Genomic DNA, 16,105 nt, shown 5'->3' with positions numbered 1-16,105 from the left:
GAAATCTTAACAATAACGGATCAACCCGGTATTAATTGAAACAATGTCTTTATTTTCTTTTATTCTGGCATGACGTCGTTTGCATTAGCCTGACATGACGTTTAAATCTTACTTGTCAAATCGAGAAAATGACGCGAACCGGAAGATTATGAAAATTCCGACGTCATTGAATGTGACACGAATGTAAACAGACGCGCAGCATGTAGACGGCGGAGGCTACGGATCCGTTAGCTAACATATAAAATAAACTAAAGAATATTGTTCTATATATGCCCAGCTTTACAAAACCCGGTGTGTTAAGGTAAGAAGACTGTAAACTAACGCCTTTCTCAGCCGACGTAATCGCATTTGAGCTAAAGTCGTTTGAGACGTTTGGGCTAGCTAACGTTAACATGGATTTCATGCAGAGCTAGCTTGCTAAAGTGTACTAAAATATTATTGTTATTCTATTATTTTATCTTATATTATACTGTTATTATTTGGAAATCACGTGGAACACTTAATGTTGTCGTGGTGGTTCGCAAAAACACGCAAATTTTCATGATAATAACGTAAAATGTCACTACAGCGTTGTGGATGTTCACCATGTGAAGATTATGTATTATTTAAAGTACAACAGGAATACCAAAGTTCATTAAGCAGCATGGTTCTGTTATTCATTTATGATCCTGAAACACGTTTGATCTTATTGCCCTATTCTGGAATCCATAGAAAGATTAAGTATTGATTAGTACATGCACGCTTTTCTTTCTTAAGAACAATAATAGATTTACATATTTGTCTCTTCTGTTGATTTTTTTTAATCAATTATGATCCTGAAAGATTTAGATGCTAAAACTCTTCTCAATATTTCACTTGATTTTCCCTTTTTTGACGACCAAATAACATCAATACAGTTTTATTCTAATTCAAGGTATTTGTTTTTAACAATTCAGATCATAACTTCTGCAACTATTTTAAGCATGTGGAGAACATATGGATTTTAGTCTCATCCTGTAATATTTTAAATGCTTCACAGATTTTATTGATTCATAAACTGAAAAATATTGGGGGTCCAATACCTGCCCATCTGAGGTGTGGTAGTAAAGAAGGGCTCCTTTTTTTGCTGCCTGAAATGATTATTCCCAACATACTTTATTCAAATAGGAAATCTCTCTGACACATTCCCTCTTCAAATGAAACCGTTAAATTTAACAGTGAATTATTTCATATTTGTGTGCACTTCTCTAAACAACTCTGAACAACAGGAAGTGAGACCGGTCCTCCTGCTGACCTTTTTTTCTGCTGTCTGTGTTCAGTCTTCAGGATGGTGTCATACAAGCGTCTGAACCCTGAAGATGTTCAGTTTTCCAGCGCCGTTTTGTCGGAGGAGCCTCCCTCTGTCCACCAAGAAGTCCCAGTGAGTTCCTGTGATTGTCCTGCTTCGAACTGGAGTTTGTCAGATTTAATTCCTCAGACTCCTGATTGGATCATTTAGAATCTAGAATCACTTCAATTATTGTTTTCTGCACCGAGGAGGTTTTGTTTTCACCTTCTGTGTTTGCTGCTTGCTAAACTGAATTGTGCTGCTATTTTAAAAAGATTCTATGATACTCCAGATATTTTATTTCCAAAATAGTCTAATAGAGCTATGAGTTTAACTTATATAAAGCTTCATTGATCAATAATTGTCACTTCATTGTTAATCATTAGGTGCAGGACGAGTTTATTTAGATAGTACTTTAACACTACCCATCTTTTCTATATAATTATAATGGAGCACATTACAATCACTACCTGGTCTGTTTTTTAAACCAGTCATTTGTCTGATTCTCCTCCCTTCACCTCTTTTCTGGACATGTCCTTCATTTGATCTTCTTTCATTTTAAGGCGCCGCAGCCGGAGGGAGCCTCCTTGCTACCGAGGAGGCCGTCGTGCTCCGTCACCACAGCGCTGCTCGTGATTGGCTGCCTGCTGCTGCTCCTCTGTGGCGGCTGGCTGCTCGGAACGATGCTATGGCTGCGACAACCATCGAGCGACCGTCCGCATAGACCCCCGCCGCCCGCCGCTGCTCCCACGCCAGACTCCCACGCCGAAGCAGGACTGAATGACTCTGCAGCCGCTTCCCGCCGCGAGGCCTGTAGCCTGATCCCGGAGGCCTGGAGGTTCGATTGCTACCCCGAAAGAGGGGTGGTTGTGACCCAAGAGATGTGTGAGGCCAGGAACTGTTGCTTCATTCCTGGATCCTCCGCCGGCTCCATCCCATCCGGGAGGAGAAATGGCGTCCCGTGGTGTTTTTACCCTCGGGATTTCCCTTCCTACTCGCTCGTGTCGCTAAACGACACGTCGCTGGGACAGAAAGGAACGCTGAGGAGGGAGGTGAAGACCTACTACCCAGCAGACATCCTCACCCTGGAGGTGGAGCTGCGTTATGAGACGGAGACGCGGCTGCGAGTCCGGGTGGGTGATTATTCACGATCGTGTCGACTCGGGGTGATGTTTAGCATCATAACTGAGCAACATAGACAAAAAGCAGCTTTCCGACACTTCATTTTGATCAAAACATGATGTTCATTTTATTTTTTTGAAAATCGTTTTAGATCACCGACCCGTCCGACGCTCGCTTTGAGGTCCCGATCGCCGTCCCCACCGCGACAAGAAAGGCAGAAAGTCCAGATTACGTTGTGGAGGTTTCAAAGCAGCCGTTCGCTCTCATCGTGAAGAGAAAGTCGACGGGAGCCGTGCTGTAAGACGGATTTAAGTTTCCACTTTGTAAAGAAGAAAACAACTGATTGACGTTGTGGTAAAGTGATCAATAATAAGATTGTTTCCTATATGAATGATTTCCTCCAGCCTGAACACCACGGCGGCTCCTCTCTTCTACGCCGATCAGTTTCTCCAGATCTCCACCACCCTGCCCAGTTCCTTCATTTACGGTCTGGGCGAGCATCGCTCCACCTTCCTCCACGACGTCCAGTGGAACACGCTCACCATGTGGGCCAGAGACGTGCCTCCGACGGTAGGGGACGGCGTTCTGCTCAAGATTAAGTGTACAGCTAATATCTGCATAAATAAAACTCAATGGGATGTTTTGTGTCCCTCTGCACGACGCAGGAACTGACAAACCTGTACGGCGTGCATCCGTTCTACCTGGTGATGGAGGACGGAGGGAACGCCCACGGCGTCTTCCTGCTGAACAGCAACGCCATGGGTCGGTTCGAACGTCCTTCAGTTCATTCGTGTTCTTAGAAATAAAATATTTCATCCCTCGTTTCTCTCTTTTTTTCTTCAGACGTGACTCTCCAGCCGGCCCCCGCCCTCACCTGGCGCGTGATTGGTGGAATCCTCGACTTCTACATCTTCCTGGGTCCTGATCCGGGTTCAGTGATTGGACAGTATGTGGAGGTCATAGGTCAGTTTGATGGGATGGGAGCTGCTTCCTGTTGAGCAGACGAGATTCTAGATGACACACGCAGAGCTCGTTTCTGTTTCATGTCCCACAATCCCACTGTGTGTCCCCAGGCCCTCCAGCCATGCCCGTCTACTGGGCGTTGGGCTACCATCTCTGTCGCTGGGGCTACAACACCAGCAATTCCACCTGGGAGGTCGTGAAGCGCATGAGGAGCTATGAAATCCCTCAGGTATTTACTTCTTTTATTCACGCCTCACGTCTGGTCCGGTTGTGGTGTGACATCATCACGCGTGTTCCCGCCTCCCCCAGGACGTCCAATGGAACGACATCGACTACATGGAGGACTTTAAGGACTTCACCTACGACTCGGAGAACTTCTCCACGCTGCCCGATATGGTGAAGGACCTCCACGCTCACGACCAGCGCTACGTCATGATCCTGGTAGGAAGGTGGCTGTTTCTGCTTGTGTGTGTGTGTGTGTGTGTATGTGTGTGTGTGTGTGTGTGTGTGTGTGTGTGTGTGTGTGTGTGTGACGTCTTTCTTTTCCTGCAGGATCCAGGAATCAGCAGCACCCAACCCGAGGGCTCGTACCGGCCGTACGACGAGGGGCTGAAGAGGGACGTCTTCATCAAAGACGCTCAAGGACGGACGCTCATCGGGAAGGTAAGACACGCCGCGGCGACTCAGTAGCTCCTCCCACTTTTGCACAACGCATCGACAGTGAAAACTCCACCGTCTTCCCGCAGGTGTGGCCCGGTCTGACGGCGTATCCTGATTTCTCCGACGAGGCGACGCAGGAGTGGTGGTACGACAGCCTGCAGAGGTTCCACCAGAGGGTGCCGTTTGACGGGTTGTGGATCGTAAGCGTGAAAACAGGAAACGCCGACGCACGTTTTCTCAAACCGTCACCCTGATGTGTGTGCATGTGTGTGTGTGTGTGTGTGTGTGTGTGTGTGTTTCTGTTTTTTAGGACATGAACGAACCGTCAAACTTTCTGGACGGCTCCACCGACGGATGTCCTTCCAGCAATCTGGAAAACCCTCCTTACACACCTGGTGTGTGAGCACCAACGACACGACGGACACGCTGTGTGTAACACACGACTGTCCACATGTGAAACCGTGTTTTTCTCCTCCTCAGGCGTGTTAGGAGGTTCACTCAGATCCAAGACTTTGTGTGCGACTGCGCAGCAGAAGCAGTCGGTCCACTACAACCTGCACAGCCTCTACGGACTGATGGAGGCTAAAGCCTCGGCCAGGTGACGGCGCGCTAACGCTAACCTGAATGCTTAAAGAGACTCGCTTTAAGTCTCCCGTCGGGTCTGTTTCCTCTCGTTTCAGCGCCATGAAGCGCATCGTTGCTAAGAGACCGTTCATCATCTCCCGCTCCACCTTCCCCAGTCAGGGGATGTACTCCGGTCACTGGCTGGGGGACAACAGGAGCCGCTGGAAGGACCTGCACACGTCCATAGCAGGTTAGCGCTTAGCATCTGCAGACAACAAACTCTATTTCATATTCATCTGATTTACTTCTACCCGCCTCTCTCTCTCCTCCAGGCGTCTTGACCTTTAACCTCCTGGGCGTCCCGCTGGTGGGAGCCGACGTCTGCGGCTTCAGCGAGGAGCCGCAGGAGGAGCTCTGCGTCCGCTGGACCCAGCTGGGGGCGTTTTACCCCTTCACCCGCAACCACAACGCCATCGACATGCAGGTAGGAGCCCCACCCGTCTGTTGCGTCGCCCCGGGGGGGGATGGGGTGGGGGGGTGGTACAGGGACGCCTCGGCTGACGACGTTTGGAGTCGAAAATCAGAATAGAAACATGTAAAACTCTAAATTTTCCAGTTTGGGATAAATAAAGTATATCTGTCTATCTATGTTATATATTATTAGCCTCTAACAACCCCCGTGACCCACGATGAGGAGGAAGCAGCTGAAGACGAGACGGAAACTCTTTTTTTCTGTACGATATTCAAAAGTAAAATTTAATTGTCAGCTTCAAACGGATTCATATTAACCAAATATCATTAAAATCATTCATGAATAAAGTTCAGAACAGAATCAGGAATACAGTGGTTCCTGGAACGCGGTTAATGCGTTCCAGGAACCACGGATTCACCGTTAAAAAAAGAAAGTCCCTTTGGTTTGTCCGCAGCCTCAGGACCCGACGGCCTTCAGCCCCCCCGCCCGCGCCGCCATGCAGCAGGTCCTGCAGCTGCGCTACTCCCTCTTCCCGCTGCTCTACACGCTGTTCCATCACGCCCACCTGCACGGACGCACCGTCGCCAGGCCGCTGCTGTTCGAGTGAGAGACGCCGGTTCATTTCCAATTCCACCTGTGTGTGTGTGTGTGTGTGTGTGTGTGTGTGTGTGTGTGTGTGTGTGTGTGTGTGTGGATGTTTGTTTTTCTGACAAACACCTTGTGATCCACAGGTTTCCTACAGACGTGAAGACTTACGGGATCGACAGGCAGTTCCTGTGGGGGGGGGCTTTACTGGTGACGCCCGTGTTGGATCCTGGAGTCGACTCTGTGGTGGGTTACTTCCCAGAGGGTCTGTGGTACGACTTCTACACGGTAAGACCCCCCCCTTTTACTTCTAATGCCAACACGGATGTGCAAACATGCTCTGCATCATCTGTGACCTCATATCGTGCCCCCCCCAGGGCGACTCCGTCCGCAGTGAAGGCGAGGAACTCCGCCTGGACGCGCCTCTGGATAAAATCAACCTACACTTACGTGAAGGTTCCATCACGCCCACGCAGGTCGGCGCCGCGTTGCTCCAGACGTTACCTGGCCTCGCACGTTTCCCAGAATCCCTCTGTGATGACCGTGTGTGTCGTTTCCACGCAGACGCCCAACCTCACCCTGTGGGTGAGCAGCGGCCAGCCCCTCCACCTCATCTCGGCTCTGACGGACGACGGCGCCGCCGGCGGGGATCTGTTCTGGGACGACGGGGAGACCCTCGACACCTACGAGACGGAGCAGTACGCCTACGTCGTCTTCAGCGTGGCTCAGGTACGCCGTCAGGTAGACGCTGCAACGGCTTCCGTCGCCCCCGACGACCCGCTCACCTGCCCGTCCTTCCCGTTGTAGAATGTGATGTCATCGGCGGTGCTCCACAGCAACATGGAGGCCACCTACATCACCGTGGAGACCGCCTCCTTCTACGGCGTGAAGCAGAAGCCGAGCAGAGTGCTGGTGAACTCGCTGGAGGCGGCGTTCATCTACAGGGACAACCAGGTGAGGGTCAAAGGTCGGGCGGGGGACGGAGACGTAGATTCACACGCTTTCCATCTCCTCTGCAGGTCCTGACGGTCGGGGAACTCGGTCTGAACCTCAGTCAGAACTTCACCATCAGCTGGATGTGAAGAACGGGACGTGTGGGCCATAAGTAATGGGACAGACGCCCCAGCGGTTTGGATCCGTACTCCTAAACGCCGGCGCTCGGCTTAAAGAGAACAGAAAAGAATGGAATTAAAGAGTACAGACACGGAACATTAAGACAGAATGTTAGCGTTCGCGCTGGGTGTTCATATTTACAGAGAAGTGATTAAAAATGTAGATAAACACACATGAAGGTGAGAACACACAGTTCTGAACGCTGCTTAAAATATTCATCTTCTGCCTCCATAACAAAACGCTCGACTTCTTCAGTTTCCTTTTTTAAAAAAAACTTTAATTTCATGTCTCAAATCTGTTTTCTTCAAATAGTTTGTGTGTTAAATATTATTCTGGAATGCTGCTGACGACCTGGTTTTGATTTTGCACTGTTGTATAGTTGAATCAGGTGCCTTATGATTCCTCTTTGTTTCCTTTCTGGGTTCGCTCCATTTGTTCAGCTTCGTATCCCGAATCCGTTTTCTCTACTGAACGCCAACCGTCCTGCTATACGCATGAGCATTTCTCGCATAATTAACCAGCTATAAATGTTCTGCAAACATTTTACTACGATGTTCCAGCGCCTCGGATAGAGGAATTAAATAATAATTCTCTGTATGTTTGCACTGGATGCTGTGAATTTTTAGTTTCTTTAACAGAACATCAACTGTGACAACGACGCACCTTCTAGTCGACGCACGTCTGCTGCAAACCAAATGACGCAAAAAAACTACTTTTAAAGCATGCAAAGACGCTGATTAAGGGTAAAGTTACACAGCGTAAAGGCAACAGAAATTCAGATTTAGCATTTGTGATATTTTACGATGAATTCTTGTGTTTGGTTATTGTGTGTAGTTGCTTACATTTAAATTTTAGGAACTGCTTAAATTGTGCAGAATCTATTTTCTATTTCATGATAAAAATATTTTGTTGCAGCAAAAAATGAAGAGAATTTGATGAAAACCAAACTGATGATTGCACCTTATGGATTCACGACAAAGTAAATAAATGTTATCTTGATGAAATCTGATCGCTATTAGTACTTTAATTCTCATTGGCTGTGTTGAGGCTCTTCGGCCACTGGGGGGCGCAGTTTATCCACCCTGAGATCATCCTGGAATATCTTGGATTCTGTTGTTGAAATCTTTTTCCAGGGTTTTTAACTCAAAATGAAAACTTTTTTGATAAATGTATAACATCTATTGTTTTCCTTGACTCTTAAAGTCTCATCAGAACGTATTTAAATTTAATATTTAATCCACAACAGACTTAAGTAATCAGAAAATTAATCAAAAAAGTAATGTTAAAAAGTTATGCTCAATAAAAGTTTATGCTATTTTTATATCGATAGACCTCTAACAGCATCATGTGACATTAACTCTTGGATCCCTCTTGACGCCCCCAATCAGCAGGAAGTCAGACTTCATCATCGCCTCCTCTTCCTCTTCCTCCTCTCTCTTCCATCCCATCATTTCCTCCGTCTCCCTGCAGCCCGTCCGTGGTTTCTCTCCCCGGATGTCAAGCAGATAGAGGAGGTCTGTTGGTGGAGATATGCAGGGGGGTAGGGGTCATCTGAGGATCCGGGGAGCGGGGGGGGGGGCGGGGGCCCCTCTGTTCAGAGTGACACCCAACTATTTCTAGACTTCACCAGAAAAAGGCAAAGAAAAAACTACAGAACTTTGACTTTCATGAGCCGTGACTCCAAACAGGCTCCCATCAGTGACGGAGCGATGGCCAGCAGCAGAACCCCCCCACCCCCACCCCACTCCCATCCTAAACACACCCCCCCCCCCTGGCTCCACTGCTGATGGACACGATAGACATATTGTTATTGGCCCTGAGCAAACGTTCACAGGCTAACGGGTTCCAGATGTCGTGTGTGTGTGTGTGTGTGTGTGTGTGTGTGTGTGTGTGTGTGTGTGCATGCGTGGGGGGGGGGGGTGGTCTCTGAAAAGCATTCAGTAAAAAGCTGACGAGGGCATTTCCTGTCTGGATTTGGGAGGATTAAGTATTTATACACGGTGGTGGAGGGACAGGGACAGAAGTCTTTCTGGGGGGTGGGGTGGGGGGGGTTGAAAAGTGAATTTTTGTTGGAATGAAACGTATATCAAAGCAAAAAAATAGAGCCTTTGTCAGGGTTCGGATGTTTTTGAGGAAAAAACAATGTTTTCGTTTAAATGTAGTCGTATTTATTCATCTTATTTAACACCAGAAGCTCCATAACCTTCTTTTCACACACAGATTCCCCCAATGAGGGTCCTGGAAGGCATTACAAATGTGCAAACAGCAGCTTTATTGTCTACTTCATTCTGCGTAGGTGGGTTTTTTTTTTAATTCTTGTAGAAAAATGTCTAACAATGTGTGTGTGTGTGTGTGTGTGTGTGTGTGTGTGTGTGTGTGTGTGTGTGTGTGTGTGTGTGTGTGTGTGTGTGTGTGTGTGTGTGTGTCACCTCTTTTGTCCGTTCAGGCCTGATTCTCGACCTTCCTGCCGACGACCCAACAAACAATGTAAAACTAGACTTCATAGTTGTAAAGGCTACATGCTAACAGCAGCCTGAAGCCACGCCCCCCAGGGCTAATGCTAACATGCTAACGTTACCAATAGTTTTTTTTTTTTGTGTTAGCAGGATTAGCTGAGTTCTTATCAGGTTGAGTTGTCAATGGATTTTTATTCAGTTATGCATGTCAGGTGGATTCTGATTGGTTCACAGCTGCATTCTGGGATTGATCGAAATTCATTTTGTGGGAAATATTGAGCGAGACAACAATCTAAACAACAAACAACAACAACAACAACGCAACGGCCTCATGATGCTCCAACAACCACAAACCTTCCAGGATCCAGTCAGGAACCAATCTGCTGGGGGGCGGGGGGGCGGGTCACTAACGCCCAAAGGGGCGTTACTCTGCGAGTGTCGGGTAACCAGGTAACAGACCCCGCCCTTCAGGTGTCAGGTAACCAGGTAACACATCCCCCGCCCCCCCCCCCCTCCTGTAACACACCCAGCAGGACAGGACAGAACAGGACGCGCTGAGTCACACCTGGTGCGCAGGTTTCACACTTTACGCACCGAAACCACATAAAAACACCAAAGTGAAATAGAAATCCACGAGGGGGTGGGGCTGAGGGGGGGGGGGTTGTGGACTTTTATTCTCTGGTTTTATTTTGACATTAAAAAAACAAAACAAAAATAAACATAAGTGTGTGTGAGTTGTGTTTCCGTGTGTGTGTGAGTGTGTGTGTGTGTGTGTGTGTGTGTGTGTGTGTGTGTGTGTGTGTGGCTCTTTTGCGCACACAGAAGGTGAGTCTTGATGGGTCGGACCCCACCCACGGCGCGCGTCACTCCCGTCCTGTCACAGGTGTCACGTGCGCGTCTCAACTTTTCACCAGTTAGGGAAAGGTGAATCCCTCCCCCACGCACACACACACACACACACACACACTCACACACACACACACACACACACACACACGCCGTCCAGCTGACTGTCCCTTCCCGCACCGGCGCGTCGGAGCCGCGGTGGAACCTTCCCTTCTCGCTCGGCCGCCGGCGGCGCTGCTGCGCTCGGACGCGGATCAGTTCGGGACCGGAGCCCCGGGATGGCGGCCGTGAAGGCGCTGCAGCAGTGGTGTAAGGTCCGCTGTGACGGCTACCGGGACGTGTCCATCACCAACATGACCACGTCCTTCAGAGACGGGCTGGCGTTCTGCGCCCTCATCCACAGACACCGACCGGATCTCATGTGAGTACCGACACCGGGGGCACCGGACGGCACACAGCCGGTGTTACCGACACGAGGAGTGGGTTTGTTTTTTAACTTCCGTTATTTAGGGAGAGTTTGAGAAGTTCTCTGGTGGAACGGAGCAAACTTCTGCTCCCATTGGTCTGCGGGAAAAACAGGAGCAGGAGTGCAGCTGGGAGGTGGAGCTCCAGGAAATAATGGACCCACTGTGGCCCCCAGGGGGTCAGGGGAGACCCGAACTTCAAAAAGGACGGAGACCCAGACCCCATAGGAGTGTGCTGGGTTCTATGGGTCCCAGTCAGGCCACTGTGACGTCTCTGGAACGATCCACGAACCGGATCCTGGTGGACTCTGAGATCCACTTGGGATCTTCATCCAATGACGTTGGAGCTTCATCTTCCTCACAGATGAAGATGTCTTCATCCAGGATCTCCTGACCCTTCATGGGGTCCATCTGACCCTCTACAGGCTGCAGGCCCGAGCCTGTCACCCATAAACCCTTAGGGGCCACCATGGGTGGCACCTCCCCAGAGGGAGTAACCTCTTCTCCTCCACTGTAACTTCTCTAGTTGACTTCCCCTCCAGCGTTTAGCCACAGCCCACTGGACCAGTGTGGCTCCACGTGTTTACACGTACAAAATAATCACCACCGGATTCGTTTAGTCACTATAAACACTCGTGTTTGTGACGAACGCAGCTCTGGGAAAGTTTAAAATTCCCAGCAGTGGCTGCAGACATGTGACGCTGAGTCATCAGGATTGGCTAATGTGTGTGTTTGTTGGTGTGTAGCGTGTTTGGAAAGGAAGTGTGGGCACATGTTTTTATTTTTTATTTTCCATTTCTGTTGCAGCGACTTTGATTCACTGAAGAAGGAGAATGTTTACGAGAACAACAAACTGGTAAGACGCGTTTCTGCTCTGCGTGGGGATTGGTTGGGGTTGTTTTTTAATCCTGCAGAATGTTTCCAATCCAGGGATTTAAAAACACACAACTTATTTATTTTATGTTTTGTGTCAATAAAAGAGTTTGTACATATTTACTCTAGTGGTATTGATCAGTTAGCTAACATGCTAATGTAGCCGTGCAGAGGATGAACAGTTTCATGGCGCAAAGGTACCAACATAAAACATTTGGTAAAACATCTTTGCGGATGTTATAATAATTATAATATAATAATGATGATAATAATAATAATGGTAATAATAATGATAATAATAATAATGGATTTTAATTTATATGGTGCTTAATTCTAGAGACTCAAAGTGCTTTAATGTTTATTTGTTTTCCCTTTAATGATCTGTTGACCTGTTAAAATGATTATCAGTTATTTGTTTTGTGACCAAATAACTTTCACAGCTCAAAGCAAATGACAAACAAAGGCGGTGATTGTGGTAAACACTGAGCATGTTATCACGCTACTTAGCATGTTAGCGACACCATTTAGCTCAGTGCTAATCTGGACCGTAGCCTGACTGTGGACATGGAATCTGAACCGAAAACGAGTTTCACTCCTTTTGTGAATATTGTGACTGTAAACAATTGATTACTCTGGCAACCCTCGTGACCCACGAAAGCAGAAAAGTGGTACGAGAGTAATTGCAAACAAATTATTTGTTGCCTTTTTGCATGAGATGCATGGTAAAAAGTGTTTAATGGACGTTAGTGAAAGGCAGAAATGCTAAAAAGTCAATTGAAATTCTTTAATAATGACATTTATTTCATAGTAAGTTAAATATCTTGTATCTTAAATCACGAATCATAAAGCTTATGAAGTTGTTGCTTCATTGAAAATGAAATCAGGGGCCGGTTTTGGACATTGCTTCAGCTGCATGTTGGGTAACCGACTTCCTATCTAGCTGTGGCTTGTAATTTTTTCTTTTTTACTTTCGATCGTCTGATAGCTGATTACACTCTGAACGTCGGCCTGCCTCTGCTTGTTGTTTTTTGCTCCTTCTATGGAGTCGCTGATGTGAAACTAGTTTGGAAATTCCTGCCTCCAAAAACCGGCCCCTTAACTGATAACGTTGGGCCTTTAGTCTGTAGTCTTTTCTACCATTGAGAATGCAGGAATGAGCATCTAAAATCTAATGATCGACACTCAAATAGCTAATGAAGGTTCTCTTTCTTCCCTTAATGTCTGAACATGTTGATTCTGAATGAAAGAAGACTGTTTAAAATCTAGAACATCAAGCAGGAGAGTTCTCCTCAAGAACGTCTCCAAGTCTTTCATCCAAACTGTGTTTTCTCTGATTTATTAGTCCATTTTGGCTCTCGTGCCTGAAAGTCCGCCCTCAGATTCTTCTGCTCTGACGGATCGAGTCGATCTTATTCGCAGGCGTTCAAGGTCGCGGAGGAGGAGCTGGGAATTCCTGCTCTGTTGGACGCAGAAGACATGGTGGCCCTCAAGGTTCCTGACCGCCTCAGCATCCTGACCTACGTCTCCCAGTACTACAACTACTTCCACGGACGCTCCCCGAGTGAGTACCGGCGTCTCTCCGGGTTCGTTCCTGTTTTTGGTCCCGCCTCCTTGACCTGTGCCTCATCGGCGTGTCGGTTACAGTCGGTGGAATGGGGGGCATGAAACGCCCGGCGGAAAGCCCCGCTGTGGAACGGCCCGGGAAGAAGAACCAGCCGGTGACATCAAGGGAGTTTTCTTCTTTGAAACCTGCCGGAGACAACACCCCTCCTCGGTCCCCCAAGATCACCAGGCCGTTTGGTTCCCCAAAACCAACCAGGAACGCCAAACAGGTAGGAAGAGCGTCGGATCGTCGGATCAGTTGGAGGAACTTTGGTGTTCATTGATTGTTCTGGATGCTTTCTGTTTCATTTCGCCACAGATTTCCAACCAGGATGTTAAGGTTGAGAAGCCCCATCAGACAGGCACCCTGAGTAACAAGTGTGTGTCCTGTAACAAGCATGTTCACCTGGTGCAGCGACACCTAGTGGATGGGAGGCTGTATCACAGGAGCTGCATGAGGTAGAGGCCTCGCAACCCCCGTCTGAACTGGTTTAGTTACCTCAAAATGACAACTTCGTCACTGACAACCTGATGTTTCTCCCCTACAGGCTGCTGTCGCCCACAAACATCCCTGCCCCTCTCAGAGATTTACCCACAAACACCCCTGTTTCCAAATTTACATCTCTAGCAGACTCTAACAAAACCACTACAAATACTCCACTGCATACCCCCCCTAGGCCAGGACCGACCTGGCTGAAAGACAAACCCAACACCCCTCCCAGCTTCTTCTCCTCGTCACCTTCCCGACCAGCTCCGAGTCCGTCTCCTGCTGCTAAATCCGTTCAGACACCTTCGGTAGCTAAAACCACGACTTCCTGGACTCCTGGTGAGTCCACCTTCACCACAACTCCCTCTGTCCCCCCCAGGCCAACTCCAGCGCCTCGCCACTCCGTCACGGTTGCAAAAACACTGGAATCCAAACTCAAGTTCTTCGAATCGGACAACACAACGAGCAATGAAGAGGAAAAGACTCCCAACATCGGCATGAATAAAGGTCTGAAGGTGGCTGGGGGGGTCCAGCAGGCCTCAGTAGGTCAAACTGTGAATATTGTGGTGAATGTGGGAGGCACCGGCAGACAGGAAGTGAACGTCAGCGCCAACCCGGGTGGGGATAAAGCTAAAGCAGCTGGGGTAACAGGCGGAGAAACAGGAAAGACAAGTGACCCTAAAGCCAAAGCGGCGGCCTTCATCTCCAAGAAGCTGGCCGAGGAGACCAACGACAAGCCAGCGTGGACGACGGTGGTCCTGAAGAAGACTGAGAAGTAAGTAACCCCACCTCATGGGGTGCTTTACTCTAGCCTGACCTCTACTGGAGATATATATATACATTTACACGGTAACAAACTTCATCTCCATCCAGATCTTCTCCAAGTGACACTCCAAAGAAAGAGATGGAGGGTGTCAGAGGGCGGGTGAGGCTGAAAGCCGACCCGTCGCTGATCACCGACCTGCAGACTCCAGAGAGGAAAAGATCACCCCCCAGCCCGGCCCTCAGGAGCGGACTCAGAACCAGGACCCCTGACCGAGGGGTAGCAAAACCCGGCGATGCTTCACCCAACACCCCAGGTAGAAGTCACAACATGGAGGACGCTTGGGCTACACATTTCTATCCGGCGGTTTGCATCCACAATTTCGTGAACGTTTCATTCTTTTTGTTCTCAGCATCTTCGGAAAACGAGTCTCCTGCAGATTGGAGGTCGAAACTGAAACCCATCTCCAAAGAATCCAAGTAAGAAACGATTCTATTAGTATGTAGTTTCATTACACGCTCCGAATACCGCACCCATCCATCCACCCCTCCATCCCCCGAACCCGCCGTTCATCCGTCTATCCCCCCTTCTACCTCAGGAAGCCTCTACCTGCTGCTCCTCCAAATGTCTCGGCCATCATTTGTCGTCAGAGCTTTCGTTCTCTTCCTCCGTGCAACATATGCTCTCCTTCCTCAGTTGTCTCCTCCTCCTCCTCTTCCTCCTCCTCCTGCCATCATGAATCACATTAGAAAAGAGGAAGGGGTCTTCTGTCTGTTGGGTGCAGTTGCTCGTTTCGGCCACTAGGGGGCCGGAAGAAGCAAAAACAACCAACAAAAGAGAGTTCTAGGAAATGAAGCAGGGGATGATGGGAGGTGTTGCCTTCACTGTCCAACACAAAGCTTTGCAAATTAATTTGTTGACTTCCTTCATCACTGGGGGGCGGGGCGGGGGGGGGGGGGGGGGTAAGACACCGCTGACAAGCAAACCTGATGAAACTCATTGTCGTTTTCAGGCCGCCCCGTCCTTCTGCGCCCCCACCCAACCCCTGGGCTTACAGAGATGGGAAACCCCAAACACCAGAACCTTCTGTCGGACCCACGCCCCCCCATCCCATCTCCAAACCCACCATCTCTGTCACCCCACCAGCCCCAGCAGGTAACGTGGTCGTCATTTAGAATCGTTCCGTTCACTCCGTAGTCATTTTTGTCTTGTTGTGTTTTTTGGTTTCCATGGTTACAGGTTGCATTTAGGCTCATTTTATGTGTGGGATTTGGCTCATATTAGTTTCTGGGACATCAGACAAGCATTGTTGAGATGAACTTTCAAATATGCAATGATTTAACTTCTTTTTTGTTTGTTTCTTTATATTTTTGCGTTTCCTTTCTTTAATTCCAGGATTCGTGAACGGTCAGGGAGAACGAGCTGCAAACGGAACCAAAGATGAACCAAAGATTGCCAAGGTCCTGAACCTCACAATTTATCTTCATTTCCATTTTATCATTCAATTGAATTAAATTTTGAAATAATTTTTAAGTTAAACTCATAATAATAAACTTTTAGAGGATGACACTATTGAAAATTAACATTAATGATCTGTATCCTAACTTGAAATTAAAATGCTTTCCATGTGCGTGACGAGTAGTTTCTACATGAATCTAAAATTTTCTACGTGTGTGTGTTGACGTGTGTGTGTGTTGTGCAGACGAAACCCGACTACATCCGTAAGGAGGACATCATGAAGGAGCTGCAGGACATCGAGAACGTTCTGAACGAGTTGGAGAAGAAGGGCGTGGAGCTGGAGGAGAGGCTCCGGCGCTGCGACGAAGGTG

At 48.2% G+C, this 16,105-nt stretch overlaps 2 protein-coding genes across 3 annotated transcripts in view; both read left to right on the top strand.

Moving 5' to 3' along the window:
• Nucleotides 1-178: 178 nt before the first annotated feature.
• gaa2 (alpha glucosidase 2) lies at nt 179-7,811 on the top strand. Of its 2 annotated transcripts, XM_068321789.1 has the most exons (21): nt 179-301; nt 1,299-1,399; nt 1,870-2,439; nt 2,580-2,725; nt 2,833-2,998; nt 3,094-3,190; nt 3,272-3,391; nt 3,502-3,620; nt 3,701-3,832; nt 3,944-4,054; nt 4,138-4,251; nt 4,362-4,446; nt 4,532-4,649; nt 4,732-4,865; nt 4,948-5,099; nt 5,542-5,690; nt 5,819-5,960; nt 6,050-6,148; nt 6,237-6,401; nt 6,480-6,626; nt 6,692-7,811. In XM_068321789.1, the coding sequence occupies exons 2-21, from the start codon at nt 1,307-1,309 to the stop codon at nt 6,752-6,754; spliced, it is 2,922 nt and encodes a 973-aa protein (XP_068177890.1). In that variant the 5' UTR covers nt 179-301; nt 1,299-1,306; the 3' UTR covers nt 6,755-7,811. The 2 variants fall into 2 exon arrangements, with proteins under 2 accessions (XP_068177890.1, XP_068177889.1); XM_068321788.1 differs by having other exon boundaries at nt 6,480-7,811.
• Nucleotides 7,812-10,062: 2,251 nt separating this feature from the next.
• Nucleotides 10,063-16,105, top strand: part of micall2b (mical-like 2b) — a 9,693-nt gene continuing 3,650 nt past the window's right edge. Inside the window, exons 1-11 of the mRNA XM_068321798.1 lie at nt 10,063-10,508; nt 11,359-11,407; nt 12,844-12,985; nt 13,069-13,256; nt 13,346-13,485; nt 13,575-14,288; nt 14,387-14,592; nt 14,689-14,755; nt 15,289-15,431; nt 15,672-15,736; nt 15,979-16,102. Of these exons, the coding sequence (XP_068177899.1) occupies nt 10,366-10,508; nt 11,359-11,407; nt 12,844-12,985; nt 13,069-13,256; nt 13,346-13,485; nt 13,575-14,288; nt 14,387-14,592; nt 14,689-14,755; nt 15,289-15,431; nt 15,672-15,736; nt 15,979-16,102 (1,981 nt within the window). The 5' untranslated portion in view covers nt 10,063-10,365. The remainder of the gene's footprint in view (nt 10,509-11,358; nt 11,408-12,843; nt 12,986-13,068; nt 13,257-13,345; nt 13,486-13,574; nt 14,289-14,386; nt 14,593-14,688; nt 14,756-15,288; nt 15,432-15,671; nt 15,737-15,978; nt 16,103-16,105) is intronic.

The sequence above is a fragment of the Antennarius striatus genome, chromosome 8 (genome assembly GCF_040054535.1).
Source record: "Antennarius striatus isolate MH-2024 chromosome 8, ASM4005453v1, whole genome shotgun sequence".
NCBI classification, from domain to species: domain Eukaryota; kingdom Metazoa; phylum Chordata; class Actinopteri; order Lophiiformes; family Antennariidae; genus Antennarius; species Antennarius striatus.
The sequence above is the reverse complement of the archived record's forward strand: the minus strand, read 5'-3'. Positions and strand labels throughout refer to the sequence as shown.